We start from the raw sequence: 26244 nt of genomic DNA, 5'->3' as shown, positions 1-26244 counted from the left end.
TTCAATGCACAGTGAGGAAGCCCCTCAGTTCTATGGAGAAGGCAAAATAGAAGGGCCCTTCAGAAGGTGAGTGAAGATGGAATGCAGAGTGGGGCTTGTGGGTGGGATGGGGGATTTGCAAGCAAGGGTATACAGATGTGATTTTCAGCAGATTGCCTGATCATAATGGACACCTCTAGAAATAGGACAGTAAATTCAACAGGCCATGAGGACACTATTCATTCCTCAGGTACTACTGAATTATTGGGTAGGAGCCAATGGATGTTAATTGATTCATTAATAAGCTAAATCCATTGTCAGCCTCTGACAACCACACATCAGGCCCCTTTCACTCTTTGGCAGCATGATGGCTCAGTGGTTAGCATTACTGCCTCACAACACCAGGGGCCCAGGGTTCAATTCCAGCCTTGGGTGACTGTGTGAAGTTTGCACGTTTTTCTATATCTTTGTGGGTTTCCTCCAGGTGCTCCAGTTGCCTACTGCAGTCCAAAAATGTTAGGTGGATTGGTCATGCTAAATTGCATAGTGTCTAGGGATGTGTAGACTAGATGGATCAGCCATGAGAAATGCAGGGTTACTGTATAGGGTGGCGGGCTGGATTTGAATGGGATGCTTGTCGGAAGGTTGGTGCAAACCTGATGGCCCGAATAGTCTCTTTCGTCACTGTAGGGGTTTTATGATTCTACGACTGAATCAAGGAGACTGATGTGGGTCCTTTTGTGATTCGTTTTTTTCCCAATTGCTATGTTTACCACTGCAAGTGGGCTGCATATGAATAGTACTCACCACTACCAGGATATCCCAGGATTCCTGGTGCCGACGCTATGTTTAAAAGGCTGTTCTGCCCCTAATCAAGGACTGGCAGTCGAAGATGCCCAGCACAGTTGGAATCGCCCCCACCAGCAGAGGATGCCAAGACATCGAACCCTGCCAGTTTGCTACCACCCAGGTCAACGGAGACTCAACAATGTAGGGAAATGCCTAACAGTCTTGGAAAAATGTCGATGATCTTCTCCACTCTGTGGATATCAATAAAGTGCATTAGGGATTTAATGAGATGCAACCGCATGGAAATAAGTGAGACACCATTCAAGGGCATGATGCTAAAGTTACATTAAAGTGTTGAGGAGCTGCTAAACCTCAACATTAACATCTAATTTTTTTCACTCTTTCCTGATTTTTTCACTTCTCTCGCCAATGGTCAAACTATACCACAAAAGGTAAGATTCCACCCAATGTAACAAAATAACTGAGGTTATGTACAAAGTTTGTGAGCTAAAATAAGTCATCAGTCTTTATTTGCCTCATCTTCTCCCAAAGGAATGATTTTCTTTTCTAGAATAAGCCTAGGGGTGGGAATACTGCCCTTGGGGAGAGAAGAGGATGAGGTTTGTAAGTCATGAAAGTAAACATAAAGTTGGAACTTCTATTCAGCTTGTCATAATAGTTTCAATACATTAAAAATGGCAGCAGTGGGAAAGTGAGTTTTCTGACTGCTCTTGAGCATACATAAATGGCATAGGTCTTCAGTGTTCTCACAAGCAAATGGCGGAAATAAGTTATTTAACTCAATGCTGTCAGTTAATAATTCCCTTTGGCAAGGCACCATTCCTGGCAGGGTACCTAGAATGTTTGCTTAACACTGCAACAGCTTCAATTGTTGGTTCTCTCACTACATTGCTTAAGAGTTATAGCATTGTATTACCTATAATTAATAGTGAAAAATTCAATAACATGCATTAAATAATAATGCCTTGGTCAGTTTACATAATGATACTGCTCAATGCTGAATCAAAACTGTGTTGGTTCGCATACATCTTTTCAATAATTTACAAAGATATAAACTAGCAACATAAGATTCAATACTGAGTTTCTCAGACTCTTAAGTGTTGCATTATTCACATTGAAGAATTCAGCATATCCGATTTCTTAGATCAACAACCATGGCAAATTTTGTTCATCAAAAAAAAAGCTAAGCCCACAAAAGTATCAAAATATTAGTGCAATCCCATGAAATAGGCTCAAAATTACACAGATAAACAGAATTATTTATTTCATAAAGTTTTAAAAAACTTGAATATGGATACATTTTAATTGGTGTCAGGACATTATCTAAAAGTGTGAATACATTTTCCTCCTACACAATGTGAAATGTGATCTTGTTCTATACAGTAAATTTTACAAGAGCAATTGATTTCTAATGCATTAGTGGAAATAATTTAGTTGTGTTTTGCATGGATGGTAATATTTGAAACAAATATTTACAATATATAAAATCCAGCATTGCTACATAATTAATACTCTGTCTAGTGTTCAGCTATTGCTTGCCTTTGAAAAGCAACCCCACTTATAAGCAACATACAACCGAACATTGAAAATCAGTGATTAGCTGAAAACAAGATACCCAGTCCTTAAACTGGCAATCAAATATCATTTCAAAACAATATGAACTGATAGCAAGTCGCTATCCAGTAAAATCTGAGCAATCAAAGTTATGATTCACAAACTAATGTATGCAACATCAGTCTATCAAATTGCTCAGGTAACTTTGCAGTTGCAAAGAAATAAAGTTCATAACAGAATCACACAGAAAAATAATATGATTAGGACTTGTTAACATGTCTCCATATTACTTACCTTCTAAACCCTCCAGTTAAAGTCACATTGACATCAGGTCTGTAGTTATGGATGGTGGTTTCTATAATTTGAGCTACAGCTTCTGCCTCTGATCTTGTTACAGCATTATTGATGTCTTCGTAGTACAAAAAACCTAAAGAGGGAAAAGTTTTGTTAAGCACTTTAGTGTGTGGCTGCAACTGGAAAGTTAAGCCATAGTTAAAGTCAAAAACATCAACCCTTAAGTTTTAGACTCTGTGTAGTTTTATTTTACATCATCATAGGAGAAGACATCCTCAAGCAGACTAGAATGCATAGGGAAACAAACAAATAATGATAAGGAAGTTAGCATTAAGGCACTTTACCTGAATGCTCGTAGCATTCATAACAAAGCCGATGAACTAATGGCACAGATAATAGTGAATGATTATGATGTAGTAGGCATCACAGAGACTTGGTTACAGGGGGGTCAGGACTGGCAGTTAAACCTCCATGGTTTTTCAACTTATCGAAAAGACAGAGAGGTGGGCAGAGGGGGTGGGGTTGCCTTGTTAGTTAAGAACAAAATTAAATCTATGGTATTGAATGACATAGCGTCGGATGATGTGGAGTCTGTGTGGGTGGAATTGAGGAACCACAAAGGCAAATAAAACATAATTGGAGTTGCGTATAGACCTCCTAACAGTGGTCAGGACCAGGGACGCAACATGTACCGGGAAATAGAGAAGGCATATCAGAAAGGCAAGGTTACATTGATCATGGGAGACTTCAATATGTAGGTGGACTGGGTAAATAATGTTGCTAGTGGATCTAAAGAAAGGGAATTCATGGAATGCTTACAGGATGGCTTTTTGGAACAGCTTGTCATGGAGCCCACAAGAGAGCAGGCTATTCTGGACCTAGTGCTTTGCAATGAACCAGACTCTATAAAAGATCTTAAAAGTAAGGGAACCCTTAGGAAGTAGCGACCATAATATGATAGAGTTCAGTCTGCAGTTTGAAAGGGAGAAGGCAAAATCGGATGTAATGGTGTTACAGTTGAATAAAGGTAATTATGAGAGCATGAGAGAGGAACTGACTAAAATAGACTGGAAGCAGAGGCTAACCGGGAAGACAGTAGAGCAAAAATGGCAGGAGTTTATAGGTATAATTGAGGACACTGTACAGAGATTCATTCCCAAGAAAAGAAAGATTAACCGGGAAGGGATTAGACAACCTTGGCTGACAAAGGAAGTCAGGAAATGTATTAAAGAAAAAGAGAGATCCTATAAAGTGGCAAAGAACAGTGGGAAATCAGAAGATTGGGAAGGATACAAAAGCAAACAGAGGATAACAAAGAGTGTAATAAGAAAGGAGAGGATCAAATATGAAGGTAGGCTAGCCAGTAATATTAGAAATAATAGTAAAAGTTTCTTTCAGTACATAAGAAACAAACGACAGGCAAAAGTAGACATTGGGCCACTTCAAACTGATGCAGGAAGCCGAGTGATGGGAGATAAGGAAATAGCAGGAGAACTTAACAAGTACTTTGCATAAGTTTTCACAGTGGAAGACATGAGTAATATCCCAAAAATTAAAGGGTGTCACGGGGCTGAGTTGAATATGGTTGCCATTACGAAAGAGATAGTGCTAGAAAAGTTAAAAAGTCTTAAAATTGATAAATCTCCTGGCCCCGATGGGATACACCCTAGACTTCTGAGAGAGGTGGCTGAGGAAATAGCAGAGGCATTGGTTGAGATCTTTCAAGAGTCACTGGAGTCAGGAAAGGTCCCGGATAATTGGAAGATGGCTGTTGTAACCCCCTTGTTCAAGAAAGGATCAAGGCAAAAGATGGAAAATTATAGGCCAATCAGCTTAACCTCGGTTGCTTGTAAAATACTAGAATCTATCATTAAGGATGAGGTTTCTAAATTCTTGGAAGAGCAGAGTCTGATTAGAACAAGTCAACATGGATTTAGTAAAGGGAGGTCATGCCTGACAAACCTGTTGGAATTTTTTGAAGAGGTAACAAGTAGGTTAGACCAGGGAAACCCAGTGGATGGGGTCTATCTAGACTTTCAAAAGGCCTTTGATAAGGTGCCACACGGGAGGCTGCTGAGCAAGGTGAGGGCCCATGGTGTTCGAGGTGAGCTGCTGGGATGGACTGAGGATTGGCTGTCTAACAGAAGGCAGAGAGGTGGGATAAAAGGTCCTTTATCAGAATGGCAGCCGGTGACGAGCGGTGCCCCGCAGGGTTCGGTGCTGGGGCCACAGCTGTTCGCAATATATATTAATGATTTGGATGAGGGAACCGGGGGAATTCTAGCAAAGTTTGCCGATGATACGAAGTTAGGTGCACAGGCAGGTAGTACTGAGGAAGTGGGGAGGCTACAGAAGGATCTAGACAGGTGGGGAGAGTGGTCCAGGAAATGGCTGATGGAATTTAACATGAGCAAGTGCGAGGTCTTGCACTTTGGCAAAAAGAATAAAAACATAGACTACTTTCTAAATGGTGAGAAAATTAATAAAGCCAAAGCACAAAGGGATCTGGGAGTGCTAGTCCAGGATTCTCTAAAGGTAAACATGCAGGTTGAGCCCGTGATTAAGAAAGCGAATGCAATGTTGTCTCTTATCTCAAGAGGGTTGGAATATAAAAACAGAGATGGTGAGAAAATTCATAAAGCCAAAGTACAGAGGGATCTGGGAGTGCTAGTCGAGGATTCTCTAAAGGTAAACATGCAGGTTGAGTCTGTGATTAAGAAAGCGAATGCAATGTTGTCTCTTATCTCAAGAGGGTTGGAATATAAAAGCAGAGATGTACTACTAAGACTTTATAAAGCTCTGGTTAGGCCCCATTTGGAGTACTGTGTCCAGTTTTGGTCCCCACACCTCAGGAAGGACATACTGGCACTGGAACGTGTCCAGCGGAGATTCACACGGATGATCCCTGGAATGACAGGTCTAACATATGAGGAACGGCTGAGGATACTGGGATTGTATTCGTTGGAGTTTAGAAGATTAAGGGGAGACTTAATAGAGACGTACAAAATAATACATGGCTTGGAAAAGGTGGATGCTAGGAAATTGTTTCCGTTAGACGAGGAGACTAGGACCCGTGGACACAGCCTTAGAATTAGAGGGGGTCATTTCAGAACAGAAATGCGGAGACATTTCTTCAGCCAGAGAGTGGTGGGCCTGTGGAATTCATTGCCACGGAGTGCAGTGGAAGCCGGGACACTAAATGTCTTCAAGGCCAAGAATGATAGATTCTTGTTGTCTAGAGGAATTAAGGGCTACGGGGTGAACGCTGGTAAGTGGAGGATAGATTCTTGTTGTCTAGAGGAATTAAGGGCTACGGGGTGAACGCTGGTAAGTGGAGCTGAAATGCGCATCAGCCATGATTGAATGGCGGAGTGGACTCGATGGGCCGAATGGCCTTACTTCCACTCCTATGTCTTATGGTCTTATGGTCTTATGGAAACAGAGTTGAGGAATAAATTTGACGATATTGGTTTATCATTCAGACAAGAATCCTAAAAATTCCAAGCTGAATGCACAAATCTGGAAATTCATGTCCAGATGTGTTAAAATTCATTATTGCCAGTCAGCCTTGGAAGAGATTGCACTTGTGTCAATAATAGATGTAATATATGATGGACTAATTCCAAGAATTTCACTAAATTCCAAAATCCTAGTTCCAATTCCATACAAATTAGTACAACCCATAGTTTCCTGGCTGTGTTTGGTGACATGGCAACTGCAGAGGGCACACTTCCCATGTCTGTATGTGCAGTTCCTACGATGTCAAAGTGGCGAATGAAAAAAAGAGTTCTGATTATTGAATAGATTTGTCAAAAAGCAGCAGTATTTCAGTGTAGTTTTCTATAGATTAGAGTACCTTATTAGTCGCAGTAGAAGCAACCCAAATGGCAGTCACTAAACTCTGATTACAAGGTTACATTTTGTTGCCTATTATTTCCACGAGTGACACATATGCTTACACTGCATTAGAATTTTGCAAACTCTCATTGTGGTGGGCAGCGTTATTTCGTTAGCCTGAAAAAACTGATCATCTGTATTGACGGACAGACTGGAGATCAGAACAGCCAGAGGTTGCAAAACCATGCAGCACGAGGTTAAGAAAGAACCACAAGAGCTCGGCGCAGAAATTTCAAAAGCCTTGAAGGCAAGTTTTGAAACTGAATTGAATATAGCACAAAAATGTGTGTTCAAATTTACAGTGCAAGGCGAAAAAGAGCAGATTGATAGATAGGTGACTGCATTAACATAGCTCACAGAATCCTGTGAATTCAGGCACCTGAAAGGTGATTGTATTAAAGGTAGAATTATTTTAGACCAAGTGATCCTGCAATAACAGCATGGCTGTTAAGAGAAGAGAGTAGGGCTGTCAAAGAACACATAAGCATATGCAAAAGCTCTGAGCTTGTGATCAACAGCTAACACACATATATGAAAATAGATGAGCTTGTCCATTATGTGTAAAAACAGTCCAATTCTGTGCCCTACATTGATAAGCAGTGCAGATCTATTCACAATCTTGAAAAGCAATCTAAACCTTTCAAGTACAAAAATATGGAAAGCAACAAGAATTATCTGTGAAAAGGTCAGCATAAAAGATCAAGGTTAACAGATATGTTGTGGCTATTTGTGAGGGTCATTCAACAAAAGCAAATGTCCAACATGAGGAAAAACAGCATTTTAACTGCAAGAAGCTAAATCACTTTGCACAGAACTGCAAAGAAGGTAAACAAAAGCTGTAAAGCCTATCAAGATGATTACTCCAGAGATTCTGACAAATCAAGTATTGATATTATAGAAATGTCAGACAACAATTTTGGACAATTCAATATATACCTTAAAGCAGGTTAGCAACTTCAAATTTGATGTCAGAAAATTGGTTTGTAACAATTGCATTGGAGGATAGTAGAACAAAAGAAATGAATTGCCAGAGAGACAAAGTTGCGTCCCACACATTATGAGCTTCACAGACCTGTGTAAAATTACACCAGATGTCAAGCCAGAATGAAACTCTGCAAGGTGAAGCTGAGGCCCTGTGAAGGAATGAAGTTTACCACAAGAGGACAAATTAGTCTCCGAGCCCAACACAATTACAAGACTGATGATCTGGAATTCCAGACAAAACTAGAGCCAATCATTTCAGCAGAAGCTAGTCAAAAAATTGGACCAGTAATCCCAAATATGCCAGTCGAGATTTATTGCTACCAGGTCAATTTATCCGATGAATAGTTAAATAAACGATGTGACAGAGAAACAAAGCAACCTTGATGCTGTAGTCAAGAAAATCAAAAGGATTGCCTTTCTGGACACAACTAATATAACTAAAGGAAAGGGGTCAAAGACAACAGAGAAAATCTGCAGGTTCAGCTCAGATGATTTTGAAGCAAAACCACAACAAATTATTCCAAATAGCAGAAGCGGGAGAAAAAATAAAGCCTTTTGACTGATAAAAGAGGGGCTAACTAGAATAACAAACAATTTTGAAAATACATGTGAACAGTTTGCATAGTGCATAATTTGGGTAACTCATAGTGTAAATGGTAGTGCAAGCAAATTTGATTTCTTTTGAAGGGTTTTTAAGGGTGGAGATCACATTAATGTGGTTCCTAGTCATATGACCTCTGCCGGGAGGCACTCAATGTAAGGAGTCATCTTACAACCTGTTCAATAAAAGCATAGTACAAACAAAACTGGTGTCCTGGGACTTTGTAATAACCTCAGAGTGCATGTTGCCAGAGACAAATAGGGGATCATTGTGAGCTTGTGGGAGCTCCATAGCTCAGCCCCAGTCAGCTCCCCTTCTCTGGTGAGTTACCAGGACTTGGGGTCTAGAATCATAGAGACCCTACAATGTGGAAACAGGCCATTTGGCACAACAAGTCCACACCAATTCTATGCAGAGTAACCCACACAGATACATTCCATTACCCTACTACTCTACATTTACCCCTGACTAATGAACTTAACCCACACATCCCTGACAACACTATGGGCAATTTAGCTTAGCCAATTCACCTAACATGCACACCTTTGGACTGTGGGAGGAAACCCACGCAGACACAGGGAGAATGTGCAAATTCCACACAGACAGTCGCCCGAGGCTAGAATTGAACTCGCATCCCTGGTGGTGTGAAGCAGCTGTGCTAACCACTGAGCCACCATACCGCCCCTTACCCTGTCTTTCTCCAGCTCTCCTTACACAACAAGAAGCAGCAGTAGGTTTATTCATTGTACATACTGCTTGAAGCAGTGTGATGAGAAGTAAGGTGGATTTGACACTTTTGTTGGTTCAGCCTGTGGAAAGAGCCTTGGGCTGAAAGTTGCCTGGCAACAGCTTTGGGTTTTGCTTCCAGTTTGCTACAGACCTGTGAGTGAGGCATTTGAAAACAGACTGCCAAGAAGTCTGCAGCAAAAGACAGCTCTCTTTAGCCTGAAAAAGAAAAACCTACTAGTTGTCAAAGGAGAGCCTCTAAAGAAACCTACACCAAAGACGCATCTCTGCCGTGGGGCAGGGGAAAAAGTCCTCACAGTGATGGAGAAGTTAACTAGGAAACAACCTCTCTCTCTGAGTAAAGGACAACATTCGAAAAGATTCTGAAAGATGAAGTGGTAACTCAGTAAGGACCTGGAGTCTAACTGATTGGTTACTGGGCAATAACATGATCATAGTCAGCAGAAAGCTACCAAGTACTGTGGAGAACGTCCCCTATTCCACTCTTGTGATTTGGAATCTTGATCCACGGGACTTTTCCATTTTGTCTATGTTTGTTTTTGCCGCCCATATCATTGCCACAGAGCTGTAAATCTTGCCTCTTCCTAATTGTGCTCGAATGCATGGGCATTTGCTTTTAAATGAGATACAGTTTAAGTTGGTGTAGCAGTGGTTAATAACCATTTTGCCACTTATCAGAGAATAAGATCATTCATAGTGAATAATCTTTTTGCTCATTGATGAAACCTGATGAGATTGTCTTAGCTAGCAATCAAAGTCAAACAAATTAACCACCTTGATGATTTAATTGTACAATTACTCTATTTCAACATAATTAGCAATATCAGTATAATTTAATGTATTGCTATGCTGCAAGTTACGTCAAAATGTTACAGGTTGAAACAGAAATTCCACAATGAGAAGATGTAACCACCATGTTAATTTAGAGACAAAGAGAAGATTCCCCAATATTCTGGTGAGGTAAGTCTTCTGTTTACATCTCCTACCCCACCGCAGCCCCCGAGTCAATTTCCCAGGTTGAGGTCATTATAAAAACATGACTTGAAACACCACACAGAAGTCAACCAGAAAAGTCATGACACACTGCAGTGCCTCCAATACAGAATCACTTCCAAAAAAGGGCCCGACGGACAAAATGGAAAATTTATTTGAAGGCCTCTGCTGATCCTAAGATTTAACTCAGGTAAAGGTTTGGGACAGAAACAGAATTACTGGAAGCCTGGACAAGGCCCTCACTTCTCTTCAGAAGAATCATGGAGCTATCCAGCCAGCAGCCCAGCCCAGAGCCATTTGCACCTAGGAATTCATGGAGAGCTACAGTAACCACAGTCATTGGCACAGAAACAGTCCTGGAACTGAGGCTCAGCCAATCTGTATATCTACTGGGCAAGAATGGGGGATTGTTCAGGAGTGGTCCTGCCAATTTGGGGAGGGAAATTGAAGTCAGGTGATGGTAATTTTGAGCAGGATCATGGAAGCCTAGCACAACCGGTGAGTAAAACCAATGAAAATCATGATATGAATTCAGTCCTATACAGTTTGGACACAAGTTTTACCTTTGCTTCTTAGTTTCACATATGTACAGCATGGAAATACCTGAGAAATAAAAGGCAATTAGAAGTACAGTTATGCATAACTTTTTTACCATGAAGTTATGACAGTCGAGAATAATTGAACAATATACAATTCCAGACATTACCTGCCTTCTGCATTTTGGTAAATTTCAAATCCTTGGATGTTTTTACTTCCTCTAATGTACGAAATCCTTGTACGTACCATTTATCGGCAGTCTTCAATCCCACACCAAAGACACTGGTGAATAGCTACGATTAAATAAATGGTTAGCTGGATATATATACTCTGCCATGCATCATCATTGTACTACACATTCATTGCTTTCACTTTGACAGTGATTTTTAAACAATTACATCAAAACATTATAGGGAGACAAAAAGCTTTAAACAGAAATGCAACTTTTATCTGATAAGGTTTTACTAAATTAAAATAAATAACTCTTATAACCCTGTTCACGCTACTTTCTAAACTAAATTCCAAAGTTTTGTTTTGCATATAAATTAACCACAGTGATACGAAATATTAATTGCTAAACTCCTCCTGATTTGCTTGCATGTATCCATCTTTATGCTGTATTGGTCTTAATAGCTACATAACGTGGCTAATGCTGAAAAGCATATACAAGTGGATTAGACTGAACACAATACATACATTTTTAAAATTTCAAACTAGATCCCAAACTTTCTATCTGTGGACAGGTGGCAGGCCTGCTACAGGAAGCAGATTCCCACTTGAATAGTTTATTGAGCTCAGACGTTTCACACTTAACTTGTCTTATGTATTCAACCTCAATAAGTTTGAGGTTACCAAATCTCAGTTCCTTACAGCTTGAGAGGCAGGGTGATGTTCTGGGTCAGAAAGAGTAGGGATGCATCCTCATAGTTCACCAAGTTATCCACTTGCCAAACACTGAACCCCCAACCCCACCATTGAGATAACACCTCGCCCAGACCACAGTCAAAGATTCCTCACTTCTGGGATCTGACCATATCCTCTCCTCTGGATTTGAGAATAAAAGTACTTCAGTCTTCCTGTTTCCTCCCAATAACTGGACCCCACACACTCTCACCAAAAAAAAGCAGCAGGTTAATTTTTTTCTGCAGTGGGGTGCTAGAAAAGCACAGCAGGTCAGACAGCATCTGAGGTGCAGGAAAAAGCCCTTCATCAGGAATGAGGCTGAGAGCCTCGGGGGTGGAGAAATAAATGGGGCTCCTCTGCCCCCTAGCATTTTAAATTTTCACCCTGGGAAAAAAATCTTCAACTATCCACCTTAGCCATGCCTCTCATAATTTTATACATTTCTATCAGGTCGTCCCTCAGCCTCCGATGCTGTACTGTAAACAATCCAGTTTTGTCCAACCTCTTCTGATAGCTAATGCATTCCATCCCAGGCAACCTCCTGGTTTTGCACCCTTTACAAAGCCTCCACATCCTCCAACAGTGTGGTGATCAGAACTGTACACAATATTCCAAATGTGGCCTAAAGTAAATTTTATATAGCTGCAGTGTGACTTGCCAACTTCTCTATTCAAAGTCCTGACCAATGAAGGCAAACATGCCGGACACTTTCTTCACCACCTTATCCAATGGTGTTGCTACTTTCAGGGAGCTTTGGACTTGCACCCCAAGATCCTTCTGTATATCAATGTGCCCAAGGGTCCTACTATTTACTGTACATTTTTCTCTTGCATTTGACCTCCCAAAATGCATCATTTCACACTTGCCCAGATTAAACTTCATCTCCACCCAACTTTCCAACTAATCTATATTCTGATGTACCTGTTGATAACCTTCCTCACTATCCATAACTCCACCAATTTTTGTACCATCTGTAAACTTACTAATCAGGCCACCTATATTTTTATCCGAATCATTTGTAAATATTACAATTTTTCTGTTCAACTGAATCCTGAGGCTTAGGAACGGGTGCAAAACTAGGATGTTGCCTGGGTTGGAATGCATTAGCTATCAGGAGAGGTTGGACAAAACTGGATTGTTTACGAAACAGCATTGGAGGCTGAGGGACGACCTGATAGAAATGTATAAAGTTATGAGAGGCATGGCTAAGATGGATAGTTGTACAGAGGTGAATATTACAGATATTCCAGCACTGCTCCTTGTGAAACACCACTGGTCACACACCTCCAGTCAGAAAAACACCTCTCCACAACTACCCTCTGTCTTCTATGATCAAGCTAATTTTGTATACAATTTGCCAACTCACTATGGATTCCATGTAACTTAATCTTCCAACACCATCCCTTTGCCTAAGAAGGCTCATGCAGCATGTCTCAATGACTACTGCCCAACGGCCCGAACTTCAGGGGTCATGAAGTGCTTTGAAAGGCCGGTCGTGGCATTAATCAACTCCAGTCTCTCCACTACTCTTGACCCACTCCAATTTGCCTATCGGACCAACAGGTCCATGTCAGATGCCATATCACTTGCCCTTAACTCCTCCCTAGAACATCTTGACACCAAGAACAGCTACGTAAGAATCCTACTCATTGACTATAGTTCAGCCTTCAACACTATTATCCCCTCGAGACTGATAACTAAACTTAGTGATCCCGGACTAAGTCACACTCTCTGCAACTGGATCCTCAGTTTCCTGACCCACAGACCACAATCAGTGAAGACTGGGGACAATATTTCATCCTCACTAATGCTCAATACTGGAGCCCACCAGTGGTGCATACTCAGTCCCCTACTGTACTCACTGCACACCCATGACTGTGTCGCCAAATACCAGACTAATGCCATTTACAAGTTCACTGATGACATCACCATAGTCGGTCGAATCTCAGATGGCCTTGGAACAGACTACAGACGGGTGGTAGAAGACCTGAAAAAATGGTGCACTGAGAATAACCTAGCTCTCAATGCCGGCAAAACCAAGGAACTCTTTATTGACTTTCGGTGGGATGTTACTTATGCCCCCCTACACATTAACAGCACAGAGGTGGAACAAGTGGAGAGTGTCAAGCTCCTGGGAGTGGACATCATTACAAGCTTTCTTGGACTCTTCATGTAGATGCACTGGTTACAAAGGACCAACATCTCTTCTTCATCAGACAGCTGAGAAAATTTGGCATGATGGTGAATACCCTGGCTAACCTTTATAGGTGTGCCATTGAGAGCATTCTGTCTGGACGTATCATTACCTGGGTATGGCAACTGTACCATTCAAGATCGGAGATGGTTACAGAGAGTGGTGAACTCAATCCGGGCAATCACAAAGGCCAACCTCCCATCTATAGAATCCATCTACCACGCCCGCTGTCAAGGAAAGGCCGCCAGATGTTGCGCCGATCCAAGCCCACCTAACCTATACGACGCCACTATCCTCCATATGCCTATCCAATGCCCGCTTAAATGCCCATAATGAGGGAGAGTCCACCACTGCTACTGGCAGGGCATTCCATGAACTCACGACTCGCTGAGTAAAGAATCTACCCCTAACATCTGTCCTATACCTACCACCCCTTAATTTAAAGCTATGCCCCCTTGTAATAGCTGACTCCATACGTGGAAAAAGATTCTCACTGTCGACCTTATCTAAACCCCTAATCATCTTGTAAATGTAATCATCTTGCAGCTATATTTCATCCTCACTAACGCTCAACACTGGAGCCCACCAGTGGTGCATACTCAGTCCCCTACTGTACTCACTGCACACCCATGACTGTGTCGCCAAATACCAGACTAATGCCATTTACAAGTTCACTGATGACATCACCATAGTCGGTCGAATCTCAGATGGCGATGGAACAGACTACAGACACGTGGTAGAAGACCTGAAAAAATGGTGCACTGAGAATAACCTAGCTCTCAATGCCGGCAAAACCAAGGAACTCATTATTGACTTTCGGTGGGATGTTACTTATGCCCCCCTACACATTAACAGCACAGAGGTGGAACAAGTGGAGAGTGTCAAGCTCCTGGGAGTGGACATCAATACAAGCTTTCTTGGACTCTTCATGTAGATGCACTGGTTACAAAGGCCCAACATCTCTTCTTCATTAGACAGCTGAGAAAATTTGGCATGATGGTGAATACCCTGGCTAACTTTTATAGGTGTGCCATTGAGAGCATTCTGTCTGGATGTATCATTACCTGGTATGGCAACTGTACCATTCAAGATCGGAGATGGTTACAGAGAGTGGTGAACTCAACCCGGGCAATCACAAAGGCCAACCTCCCATCTATAGAATCCATCTACCACGCCCGCTGTCAAGGAAAGGCCGCCAGTATTCTCAAAGATCCATCCCATCCTGGTAATGTTTTCCGACAACCTCCATCATTGGGGAGAAGGTACAGAAGCTTGAACACATGCACCAGCCAATTTCAAAATAGTTTCTACCCTACTGTTGTTAAAATACTGAATGGACTCACAAACTCTTAGCATTTGCCTGTACTTGTGTTTTTGTTTTTGCCGCTGTTTACCTATTATTTATTTATCTATGCTATTTAACTATGTGATCTGCCTATATTGCTCGTAAGATAAAGCTTTTCACTGAGCCTCAGTACACGTGACAATAAATTCAATTCAATTCAATTCTTCTGGACCAGCCTACCATAAGAGACCTGGTCAAATGCTTTACTAGTAAAGCCCGTTTATCCAACATGCACTGCCCTACCCTCGTCAATCATCTTTGTTACTTCCTCAAAAAACTCAAATCAAATTTGTGAGACAAGATGTCCCCTGCATAAAGCCATGCTGACTATCCTTAATAAGTCTACTCTTCTCCAAATGCAACTAAATTGTGATCCTAAGAATTTTCTCCAATAATTTCCTAACCACTAACATAAGGGTCACTGGCCAATAATTTCCTTGACTACCTCTGTTGCCCTTCTTAAACAAAGGAATAAGATCTGCTATTCTCCAATAGTCTGGAACATTGCCTGTGGCTACAGAGGATACAAAGATCTCTGTCGAGGCTTATGGAATCTCCTCCCTTGCCTCCTTAGTATCCTAGGACAGATCCCATCAGACCCTGAGGACTTATCGACTTTAATGTTTTTCAAGACACCCAACACCACCTTCTTTGTCATATTGATGTTGCCCAGAGTATTGATGCACACCCCCAATCTTACTATCATTCATGTCCTTATCCTATAACCATAACACATGTGGTCATTACACAGTTTATCCATTAAATACCCCATTCACTATAAATCTCATCTATTAAATGCTTTGACCATCATGCACAATGATCTTTACATAGCCTGACTGTTACACCCCTTATCCTTTAAGTGCTCTAATCAATACATACTCTGACTATTACATGCATTGCCTATTACACATGCTGTTCAATATACACAGTGGACATTTGTACATTCTGACCAATAATCACTCTGAATGTTACACTCTAGACTGAAACTTACTGTTTTTTTTGACTAAGTTCAAATTGTGTCAATCTTTTTGGAGAGATTCTCTTTATAGGCCTCATTGTATCTTACCAAAATCACCTCATACTTACCTACCTCACCCCTATGACATCTCCCTACCTCCGATTCCTACCCCACTTTACCTTGCATCATTCGCAGAACAACCGGTCACTCGGCAGATATCCCAGCATTTGCTTGACCTGCATCATCTTCAAAAGACCATAATATATCCCAATAAGTGCTGTTAGTTTGGAGTTACCCTGCCCTGGACAAGGCAATCAAGGGGTAATTGGCAACCTGCTTTATGGGCAGGGTTATGGAGGTCCTTCTGGACAGGGTAATACAGATACTGGATTTCCTTTGCAGCCCCAGACCCAGCAGTGGAGGCCATGACACCACCCTGTGGCAGCCTGGTGTGGGGCATCCACCCAGTTTAAGGCTATATGCCCATAATTTTAGAAAAAAGGTTAATGTCCTTCTCCACTCCATCAAAGTGCCACCATCTTCTCTCCAATACCTTACAGTCACTCTATCTCTGTTACTATACTCACCTCCCACCAAGACCCATGCTCTACTCCTCTCTCTATTGCCTGCAACATCTCCCCACTCACCCTGAACCACCCCAAACCCCAGACACCACAAACCCTGTATGCTCTCTGGGCTGCCTACTCACTCGCTTGGGACACCTCCACGCCTGCACAAACAGTAAAAACTGTGTCATCTACTTTCATCTTTGGAATAGCTGCCTCTCTCTCACTCCATGACGGAGTATGTTAACCATCGATCATCTCACCCCTTATGAGGATAGAATTCTGACTCTGACCAAATAGTGCCTTGTCTGTTACTGGAGGCTTCCCTTGACTCACTGTGCCAAGACTCCCTGAGAGAAGGCTTTCCTGCCTTGGCTTGACTGAAGCCTCCTGACAATTATGACAACTTTCATGGCTTTGAGGCAGGTTTTGGTTCTGAGCTAAACAACATCTTAAGACAGCAGTAATATCAGCCTAGTATCTCTGACTGATAGGGCCAAGTTCACAATGTCAATGCAGGACAGCGAGAAAGGTTACCTCAGAGTATAATGGGACCTTGATTAGATGGGCCAATGGACTGAGGAATGTTGGATGAAGTTTAATTTAGATAAATGTAAGGTGCTGCATTTTACAAAGGCAAATCAGCGCAGGACTTGTACACTTAATGGTAAGGTCCTGGGGAGTGTTGCTGAACAAACAGACCTTGGAGTACAGGCTGATATTTCCTTGAAAGTGGAGTCACAGGTAGATAGGAAGTAAAAAAGGCATTTGGTAATGTTTCCTCTATTGGTCAGAGTATTAAGTATATGAGTTGGGAGGTTATGTTGCAGCTGTACAGGACGTTAGTTAGGTCACTTTTTGAATATTGCTTGCAATTCTGGTCTCCCTCCTATCGGAAGGATTTTGTGAAGCTTGAAAGGGTTCAGAAAACATTTACAAGGATATTTCCGCGGTTGGAGGTTTTTAGCTACAGGGAGAGGCTGAATGGGCTGGGGTTATTTTGTCCTAAGCGTGGGAGGCTGAGAGATCACCTTATAGAGGTTTATAAAATCATGAGGGGCACAGATAGGGTGAATAGACAAGATCTTTTCTCTGGGGTGGAGGAGTCCAGAACTAGAGGGCATAGATTTAAGGTGAGAGGGGAAATATTTAAAAGGGACCAAGGGGGCAAAACTTTCATGTAAAAGGTGGTGTGCGTATAAAATGAGCTGCCAGAGGAAGTGGTGGAGGCTGGCACAATTACAACATTTAAAAGGCATTTGGATGCGGAAGTGAGAAGGAAGGGTTTAGAGGAATATGGGCCAAGACCTGGCAAATTGGACTAGATTAATTTAGGTCGGCACGGATGAGTTGGGCCAAAGAGTCTGTTTCCATGCTATACACCTCTATGAGTGAGATGCTCCTAATGTCGAGATGATCCTTACCAGAATTCTGATCGTATTCTGCAGCACACCTTGCCATAGACTACAATGCTCAGACCCTTAGACGATTCCATCCCTCTCACTATTACAAAATTTGCCCATTTAACAGTTTTCCTATTCCACACTTTGTCCTCTATATTCACACCCTGACAATAACACAGCATGATATCTATACAGTCCAGCTCTACTATGCTCTGACTTCACATACTCGCTCTAGACTCTGCCAATACACACAACTGTTACATATTCTGACAGTTACACCTCCCCCCCCCCCCCATTACATACACTAGCCATCACAAACGTGGCAATTACACACTCATTCACCCTGATTGTTAAACACACTGACCATTACACATCCTGACTTTGACACACCCTGACCTCTACACAACATTTTGCAGCCCGTTCAATAGACCCCTATTACTTTTCCTTAAAATCAAAATAGGCCAGAGAATCTAACTTGTCAAAGTTTAAAATGTCTCCACAATGTATCTGCACTAACTTTGAATGCTTTGGGCTTGATGTGCTGTCACCTCTTACATCTGCTTACCTTTCTTGCTTTGTACTTCTCATCACATTGCAAATTCTCAACCTTCGAGCTAACTCCATCTTCCAGTATTTCCTGCATGAAAGCATGAATTACATTATTTGGAGATGCCGGTTTTGGACTGGGGTGTACAAAGTTAAAAATCACACAACACCAGGTTATAGTCCAACAGGTTTAATTGGAAGCACACTAGCTTTCGGAGCGATGCTCCTTCACATTGTGATACACTTTGCAGATTTCCATAACTTAGCCCAGATAACATATCTCACAGAGAGTTGGGGTTTCGTTGAGACAGTTGTCTTGAAGTTTATTAACAATGCTAACTATTTACACTGCTATGGTACAGATATACATAAACAATCTGGGCTGTACTTTCTATTATTACTGCACATTATACACACACATACAGCTAACTGGCAGAACACACTCCATTCATTACATTATATAGAGAGAGTGACTGAAGAAGATACTGTTGTATTGGAGTCACTTTTCATGTCTGAAAGGCACAAGCCTGTCTGGTCTAAAATCTTACTTTGTACACATAGCAAGACCACCACATTTATACGAGCTGAAATTCTACAAAGATGAATCAGTATCACTGAGTAGAAAAATTTGTTCAAACAAGCTACTTAATTAATGAATTAACTGTAATTGTCTCTACGGTAGGGAATTTGTACATCCCTTACTAAGACTGAAAGAAACTTAACTTCAGAGGCAAGTTGTAGTAAAATACTAAAAGCAAACTAAGTCTAAAAGACGGGGTGGCGCCTTAAAACTGGAGCTACGCCATGTGGATGTTGAGAGCAAGCACTTCATCACTCAAATAATTTTGTAAATCTAGATTGTTTTTTCACTGAAATAAACTGTTGAGCCTGGATAAATGTCAAACTTCTAAACTGAAAGATTTAAAAAAATGTTTTAAGTATACAAAAGCAAGGCATATCGATGGAGTTAGGTGAAGGGAGAGCTAATAGCTAATGGTAGAGCTTAAATGGTCTAACTCTGTAACTATTCTCAGCCATTGTAACTTCACTGAAAATCATATTCATGCATATTTTTCCATCTGTGCAAGTTGCACCATTGAGGCCTTGAGGAAATTTTGACATGCTTTTCATGCAGAGCTTGCCCTATCTAGTTTAGGAGGGAAAATTAATATTAACAAAGACATTGTAAAGTTATAAAGTCAATCATCTCCATTTCATGTGCTTGACATTAAGAAATCAAATATGTATTTATTACTCTTACAGAAATTATTGTAATTAATTCAAAATATCTTCTTCACAGTCTTGTACCTCAATTATGGCTCTTGTCTGGTCTCCAAAACAGGGTAGTCCCTCCAAGTTTGTCATTTTGCTTATTGTGAATGGAAGGGACTTTAACAAGGAAGTTGCTCTTGAAAATGCAACATAGGCGCCATCATTTTCATTAAACTCAAAATTTTCTGCCAAAATGTCCAGTGCATCCTGCAGAGAAAAAAATGTTTTAGAAATCGGCAATGCTACCTTGCAAAATACAAAGACACAGAGATAATTCGCAGAGTAACAGCATTTTGAAGTGAACCAACATTGATTCTTATGATTTTCCAAAAATCAAATTTGAAATTTCAAAGGAGAAACTGGGCCCAGTAGCATCCAGTTCTTTGTGCGCTACAAGTTCCATACAGCTACAAAATAGGGCCTGTAGATGCACTGTTTTCAGGCAAATGTTATTAGAATCAATATTGCTTATGGTGTTTGTCCTCATGTGTTGGACATAGATTGGGTGTATCTGGAGCAGGAAGATCATGACATTAAAGGACATGAATGCTACTTTGATGTCAACATGACCATTTTAGAGGTCAGTACTCCAGCTCACCCCCTCTCTTAGCCCCAAACATGCTAAAATGCAATTAAACAGTAGAAAGGATTCCTATAATAATTCTATTGAAAGGAATTGTTAAAGTATTTTAGATTGCAAGGTGGTTGATATTCTCTGTTAGTTACTTTGATTCCACAAGTGTTAGGTGCTTTCTGTGTTTTAAGTTGCACAGGTCACAAGGGAGTAATATGATGGATGTTGAAAGTGTTTTTGCTCTGATTTCAAGGCTTATGCACCAATCAGATTCCCCTACACAAATATGCACCAGCAAGCATCCCATTGGATCAATTGTTGGGAAAACCCATCTGGTTCACTATGTCCTTTATGGAAGAAAATCAGCCATACTTTCCTGGTCTGGCCTACATGTCACTCCAGACCCCAGCAATGTGATTGACTCTTAGCTGCCCTCTGGCAATTAGGGTTGGGCATAAAAGCTGACCTAGCCAGTGTCACCCATATCTTGCAAAATGCCATAACTTGCAAAGAGCACAAAAAGCAGAAAATTCTGCTAGAGGGGAATGAGAAAGAGAGGGAGCTATTCACAGTGTTCAGGAAGCAGTGATCCTATCTGAATCTGAGTGAGGAATAATGATTGACAGAGATGATGGGGAAATGCGTGATAGGAGTGTGGTCATTTGTAGCTGGAAATAAGCGTCATCAATATTCTAGGCTTTAAGATCATGATCCAGCTAAATGCCTATTCACCTCACTGTCTTAAATGCACACTGCTTCCAGAGTTTACCCTCTAATTGGTGCCCCAAGTAAGATTGCATAAGTGAATGGCCGCGAATCATCAGTAAAGTCAGAACCCACTTTTCATCACAGTCTCAGAAAATCTTCAAAAGTGATGTTACTCCGTCCTTAGAAATTGAGAAATTAGAAATTCAGTCGGATTGGGTGGAAATAAATAACTGCAAGCTTGTCATCCATCAAAATGAAATATTTTCATTTTGAAGTATCAAAAGCTTTTCTCACTTTTCTTTGGTTGATAATGGTACAATGGGTTACAGATAAATTACAAAATTAAGTTGCCCTGTCAGAAGTGTATGGCTCTTTTCAGCATAATGACTACCATTAGTTCTCAAAACAACACTTTGTCATTCTAATGATAAGCAAGTTATTTTAATAATCATTTTTTCCACACAATATCAAAACCTGACATGGTGAACAATGCTAGAGAACCTTTTGATCTAACAGCAGGCAACTATAAAACAAACATTTATCTTTCAATTCAGTCATGTTGTCATAAGAGCTGGAGTGCATGGTTATTGGAGTCACAACTCCAACAGTGTCCAGAATGAAAGCATTTGTTTAAAAATATTTGCAAAATTGTAAGATAAATTATTGAGCATATGTGTTTAATTTTCATAAATAGTTTTTGCTGTATTTATGCAATCTTCATAAAACAATCATTGTGCTCGGTCCAACACAACTCTCTTGGGACACATTAACTGGTTTTTAAAATAGACAACCACAAGTAACATTGCAGGTCATAATCATGACTATACCTACGGCAGAAACTGCATATCAAGGAGAGGTCTGTGATTTAATTCTCAACAACCAAAATGTAGTCTTGCACTTTCATCCTTTTTCATAAAGAGCTGTTAGTTACAACAATAGCACCTGGGCTTAACCAATTGCCAAGACAACAACTTTATGTGTTAGCCTATTTATGTATGTTTTCACTTTAGATATTCTGACCGTGTTATTTCCCAAATCAAACATTGGCCATCATGAGGAAACGTTTTTTTGAGCCTTAACCATTTCTTAGTGACCTTATGTCTTCGGTGTCTTCATTAGGCAGGAGCTAATTCTACTGTCTGATTCATACCAAATTTGTTACGACTTTTCTCATTGTCTCAAACATTTTGAATGGCTATAATTAAACTATAAAGAACCTTTCATGAACTCAATCCCAAAGCTCTTCATGGCAAATTAAGTATTTAAGAAATGTGCTATAATGTAGGAACAAGACAGATAACTCATACACATGGTCCCATAAACAACAAAGAGATAATGGTCACATAATTTTGTTTCAGTGATGTTGATTGTGAGATAAATATTGCCAAGGATAAAGTTCAAAGCACCCCCGATCTCTTTTTTTTGAAACAGTCTTAGGATCTGTTCACCTAAGAGAGTAGGTATATCCTAGCTTCTGTTTCAAGTTTGATCCAAAAGACAGTATCATAATCTGTGCAGTCCTCCTTCGATAATTCAGGGAAGTAACAGTTGAGATTATGAGCTCAAGTCTCTGTTATGGGAATTGAGCCCAAAGCCTTTCAAATCAGAGGTGTGAGCAATTTTGCACTGAGCACTTAACACTATTTTCCTCAAGAGAAATTTATGATGCTTTCGTTACCATTAGCTTGTATGAGGAATTACTTTTTAAATCCTGTCTCAGCTACGTTTTCAGACAAAGCAACTGTTCCTTTGCTTCCACGTCTGGAGAACGACATATCACTTAGGATATCTGAAGATTCCACTTCTCAAAGGAAATGGGGATGGCCACTTAATGTAACGGCTAAAGCTTGTGAATGTTTGATTAACTATAATACTGGAACCATCTCAACCATAGTGGGGTGTGACTTTCTCATATGTACTGCCCTGTTTACTTGGAGAATGAAGTAATATAAACAGACAAAGAAAAAATTCGTCCAACAACTCAATTTTCTAGCTCACTTTGCAATAGGCAGCGAGCATTCCCGATCATAAGAAGCAGGAACCTTGCTCAATTATTTAATTAGGATTTTTTGCAGGTCACAGTAGGATCTTATGCTGGATGAAGACTTACAAGCTTATGGTTGCCCACAATTTATGTCTGACTAGATGCTGTTGCCTTCCAAACCATCCAACAGAATGTTGACTACTGTGATCAGATCATTTCTTGCTGTACATTGTGCAAACTCATGAAGGGCCCTAAGTTAGTCACTCTTGGCTCGGAAAAGTGCCCAGTCTACCTAAGGTTACTCCAGAAAGGTATCGCTAAAGTTTGAACAAGGTTGTAGGTAAATTATTTGAGGTGATTAGAAAAGATAAGATTTATGGACGTTTAGAGTTTTGTGCGAGGAATAGCATGTTTCACAGGCTTGATTGAGTCTTATGAGGAAGTTATCAAAAGATTAATGTTGGCAGAGCAGTAGACATTGTTTATTTGGATCTTTGTAAAGCCTTTGGGATTCAGGGTGAACATGCCAATTGGATACTTGGCTTAACAGCGGAAGACAGAGAGTGATGGTGGAGTATTACTTTTGGGACTGGAGGCCTGTAGCCAGTGATGTACCACAGGGATCAGTTCTGGGTCCTCTTTTGTTTGTCATTTATATACATGATTTTAATGAGAATATAGATGGCATGGTTAGTAAGGTTGTGGATGACACCAAAATTTATTGTCTAAGATTACAAAGGGATCTTGATCAAATGGGTCAATGGACTGAAAAATAGCAGATGGAGTTCAATCTGGATAAATGCAAAACATTGCAACAAACAAGGGTAGAGCTTATACAATTAATGGTAGGGCCTTGGGCAGTATTCAGAAGTGTGGTACTGGAAAAGTAGAGCAGGTCAGGCAGCATCCGAGGAGCAGAAGTGTCGATGTTTTGGACATAAGCCCTTCATCAGGAATGTGGGGATTGTTGGAGGGGGAAGGCAAGGTGGCTGAGAGATAAATGGGAGAGTGGTGGGGCTGGGGGGAAGGTAGCTAGGAAGGCGATAGGTAGATGAAGGTGGGGGGGGTGATATGTCAGAGGAGAGGGTGGAGTGGATAGGTGGGAAGGAAGCTGGACAGGTAGGACAGTTCAAGAGGAAACTGGTGAATTTGACATTGATTCTGTGTGGTTGGAGGGTCCCAAGGTGGAAGATGAGGTGTTACTCCTCTAGGGACCGGGTGACGGGGATTTGGTGGTGGAGGACGCTTAGGAATTGCATGTCCTTGGCATTGTGGGGGTGGGGAGAGTGATGTGTTCGGCCACAGGACAGTGGGTTTGTTCAGGACGTCCCTCCAACCACACAGAATCAATGTCAATTTCACCAATTTAATCTCCCCTCCCTCCATCTAATACCAGTGCCAACCTTCTAACACGGCATCAGTCTCTTGAACTGTCCTACCTGTCCATCCTATTTCCCCCCTATTCACTCCACCCTCTGCTCCAACCTATCACCATCAACCCCCACCATCATCTACCTATCACCTTCCTAGTTACCTTCCCCCCAGCTCAACCCCACTCCCACCCTCACCCCCACTTCTGATTTATCTCTCAGCTCTCTTGCCCCTTCCCCCATTCCTGATGAAGAGTTTATGCTCAAAACATCGACTCTTCTGCTCCTCGGATGCTGCCTGCCTGACTGTGCTTTCCAGCATCACACTCCTGATCTCCATTGGAAGTCCCCTGCCAAACATTGTTACTAACCTAACAAAGAAAACTAGTATTCATCAAATATGGCCAGCAATTTATAATTTCATGTTGTTCAATTCCCATGCCCAAACTGCTTAGTCATTCTGTCCTTGATTATAACTTCAAGCCCCCCCCCATACCCCCAAAACGTCGACTCTCCTCCTCCTCAGATACTGCCTGTCCCACTGTGCTTTTCTAGCGCCACACTTTTTCAATGTGATCTCCAGCATCTGCAGCCCCCACTTTCTCCTTGGGTAGTGCTGTAGAAGTACAAGTACATAATTCTTTGAAATTTGCATCACATGTAGAAAGGGTGGTTAAAAAGGCATATGGCATGCTTGCCTTCATTGCTCAGTTCTTTGAGTATAGGAGTTGGAAAGACATGTTGAGGCTGTACAACACATTGGTGAGGCCTCTTATAGAGTACTGTGACAAGTTCTGGTTGCCCAGTTATAGGAAGGATATTATTAAGTTGGAGAGGGTTCTGAAGAAATTTAACAGGATGTTGCCAGGTATGGAAGGTTTGCGTTATAAAGAAAGACTAGATAGGCTGGGGTTTTTCACTGCAGCATAAGTGGTTGAGAAGCGGCCTGATAGAAGGTTATAAAATAAGGAAAGATATAGATAGAGTGAATGGCATTTGTCTTTTCCCTAGGAGGGGGAATCTCAAGACTAGGGGGCACATTTTTAAGATGAGAAGAGAGAGATTTTAAAAAATCATGAGAAGCAAATGTTGTACACAGGGTGGTTCCCTTGTGGAATGAACTTTCAGAGGAAGTGGTGTATGTTGGCACAATTACAACATTTAAAAGACATTTGGATAGATACACGAAGAGGAAAGGTTTGGAGGGATAAGGGGCATGAGCAGACAGGTGGGACTAGTTTAGTTTGGTATTATGTTTGGCATGAACTGGTTGGAATGAAGAGACTGTTTCCATGCTGTATTACTCTATGACTCTATAAAAGATGAAACTAGTGATTCTATGTGGCAAAAACACAAGTAGTTCTTCCCAATCAGAGGATGCTGCCATCAAGAGAAATGTATTTTCTACCAATCACACAATCATTAATGTGTATTGTAAATATCAGTGCCAGCGTGGTGCCAGTTATGTAGACTACATATCCCCAAAATATAGCAAATCACATCTGACAACATATCTCTTTGGTTGTTCACAACAAGCAAGGTAAGGACTAGACCAAATCAACCCACAACACAGTATTTGATGTGATTCTGCAACTGGACAACATTTAGTAGATAATCCTGAATGTTAACAACTAAAATGACAAACAATTTAAGATTGTCAGTTTGGTTTGCAGCATGATGCATGAACTGGAAGCTACATAAATTAATACGCTTAGTGACAAAAAGGATATTGACACACACTTAGTTTATTTCAATGCAACAAGATAGATGACAGTTTTTCACAGGTTTATTTTTCAGGGCTATGTCCTGACCAATCAGTCAACTTACCTGGTTTAAAATTTATTCAAAGTTTAGCTGTTAATTATCAATCTTCATTAATTGGTGCATAGTCCATGCCAACACCTCACAATCCACTTGCTAAACAACTAACACTCTCTTCTCATGCAGGAGAAACGTTGGCTATCCCCTTAAATTAGAAAGAATAAAAGGGCAGAGCATTACCAGCAGAATGACTGCAGAATTTGA

The 26244-nt window shown here is 41.0% G+C and overlaps 1 protein-coding gene across 2 annotated transcripts in view; it reads right to left on the bottom strand.

The window, feature by feature from the left end:
- Positions 1–26244, bottom strand: part of dntt (deoxynucleotidyltransferase, terminal) — a 233541-nt gene that overhangs the window by 160107 nt on the left and 47190 nt on the right. For both annotated transcript variants that reach the window (XM_043712524.1, XM_043712525.1), the window contains exons 4-7: positions 19620–19790; positions 18331–18402; positions 10566–10689; positions 2638–2770 (exon numbers count right to left, since the gene is read on the bottom strand). In XM_043712524.1, coding sequence (XP_043568459.1) covers positions 2638–2770; positions 10566–10689; positions 18331–18402; positions 19620–19790 — 500 coding nt within the window. The remainder of the gene's footprint in view (positions 1–2637; positions 2771–10565; positions 10690–18330; positions 18403–19619; positions 19791–26244) is intronic.

Source organism: Chiloscyllium plagiosum, chromosome 22, assembly GCF_004010195.1.
Source record: "Chiloscyllium plagiosum isolate BGI_BamShark_2017 chromosome 22, ASM401019v2, whole genome shotgun sequence".
Taxonomy (NCBI): Eukaryota; Metazoa; Chordata; class Chondrichthyes; order Orectolobiformes; family Hemiscylliidae; genus Chiloscyllium; species Chiloscyllium plagiosum.
The sequence above is the reverse complement of the archived record's forward strand: the minus strand, read 5'-3'. Positions and strand labels throughout refer to the sequence as shown.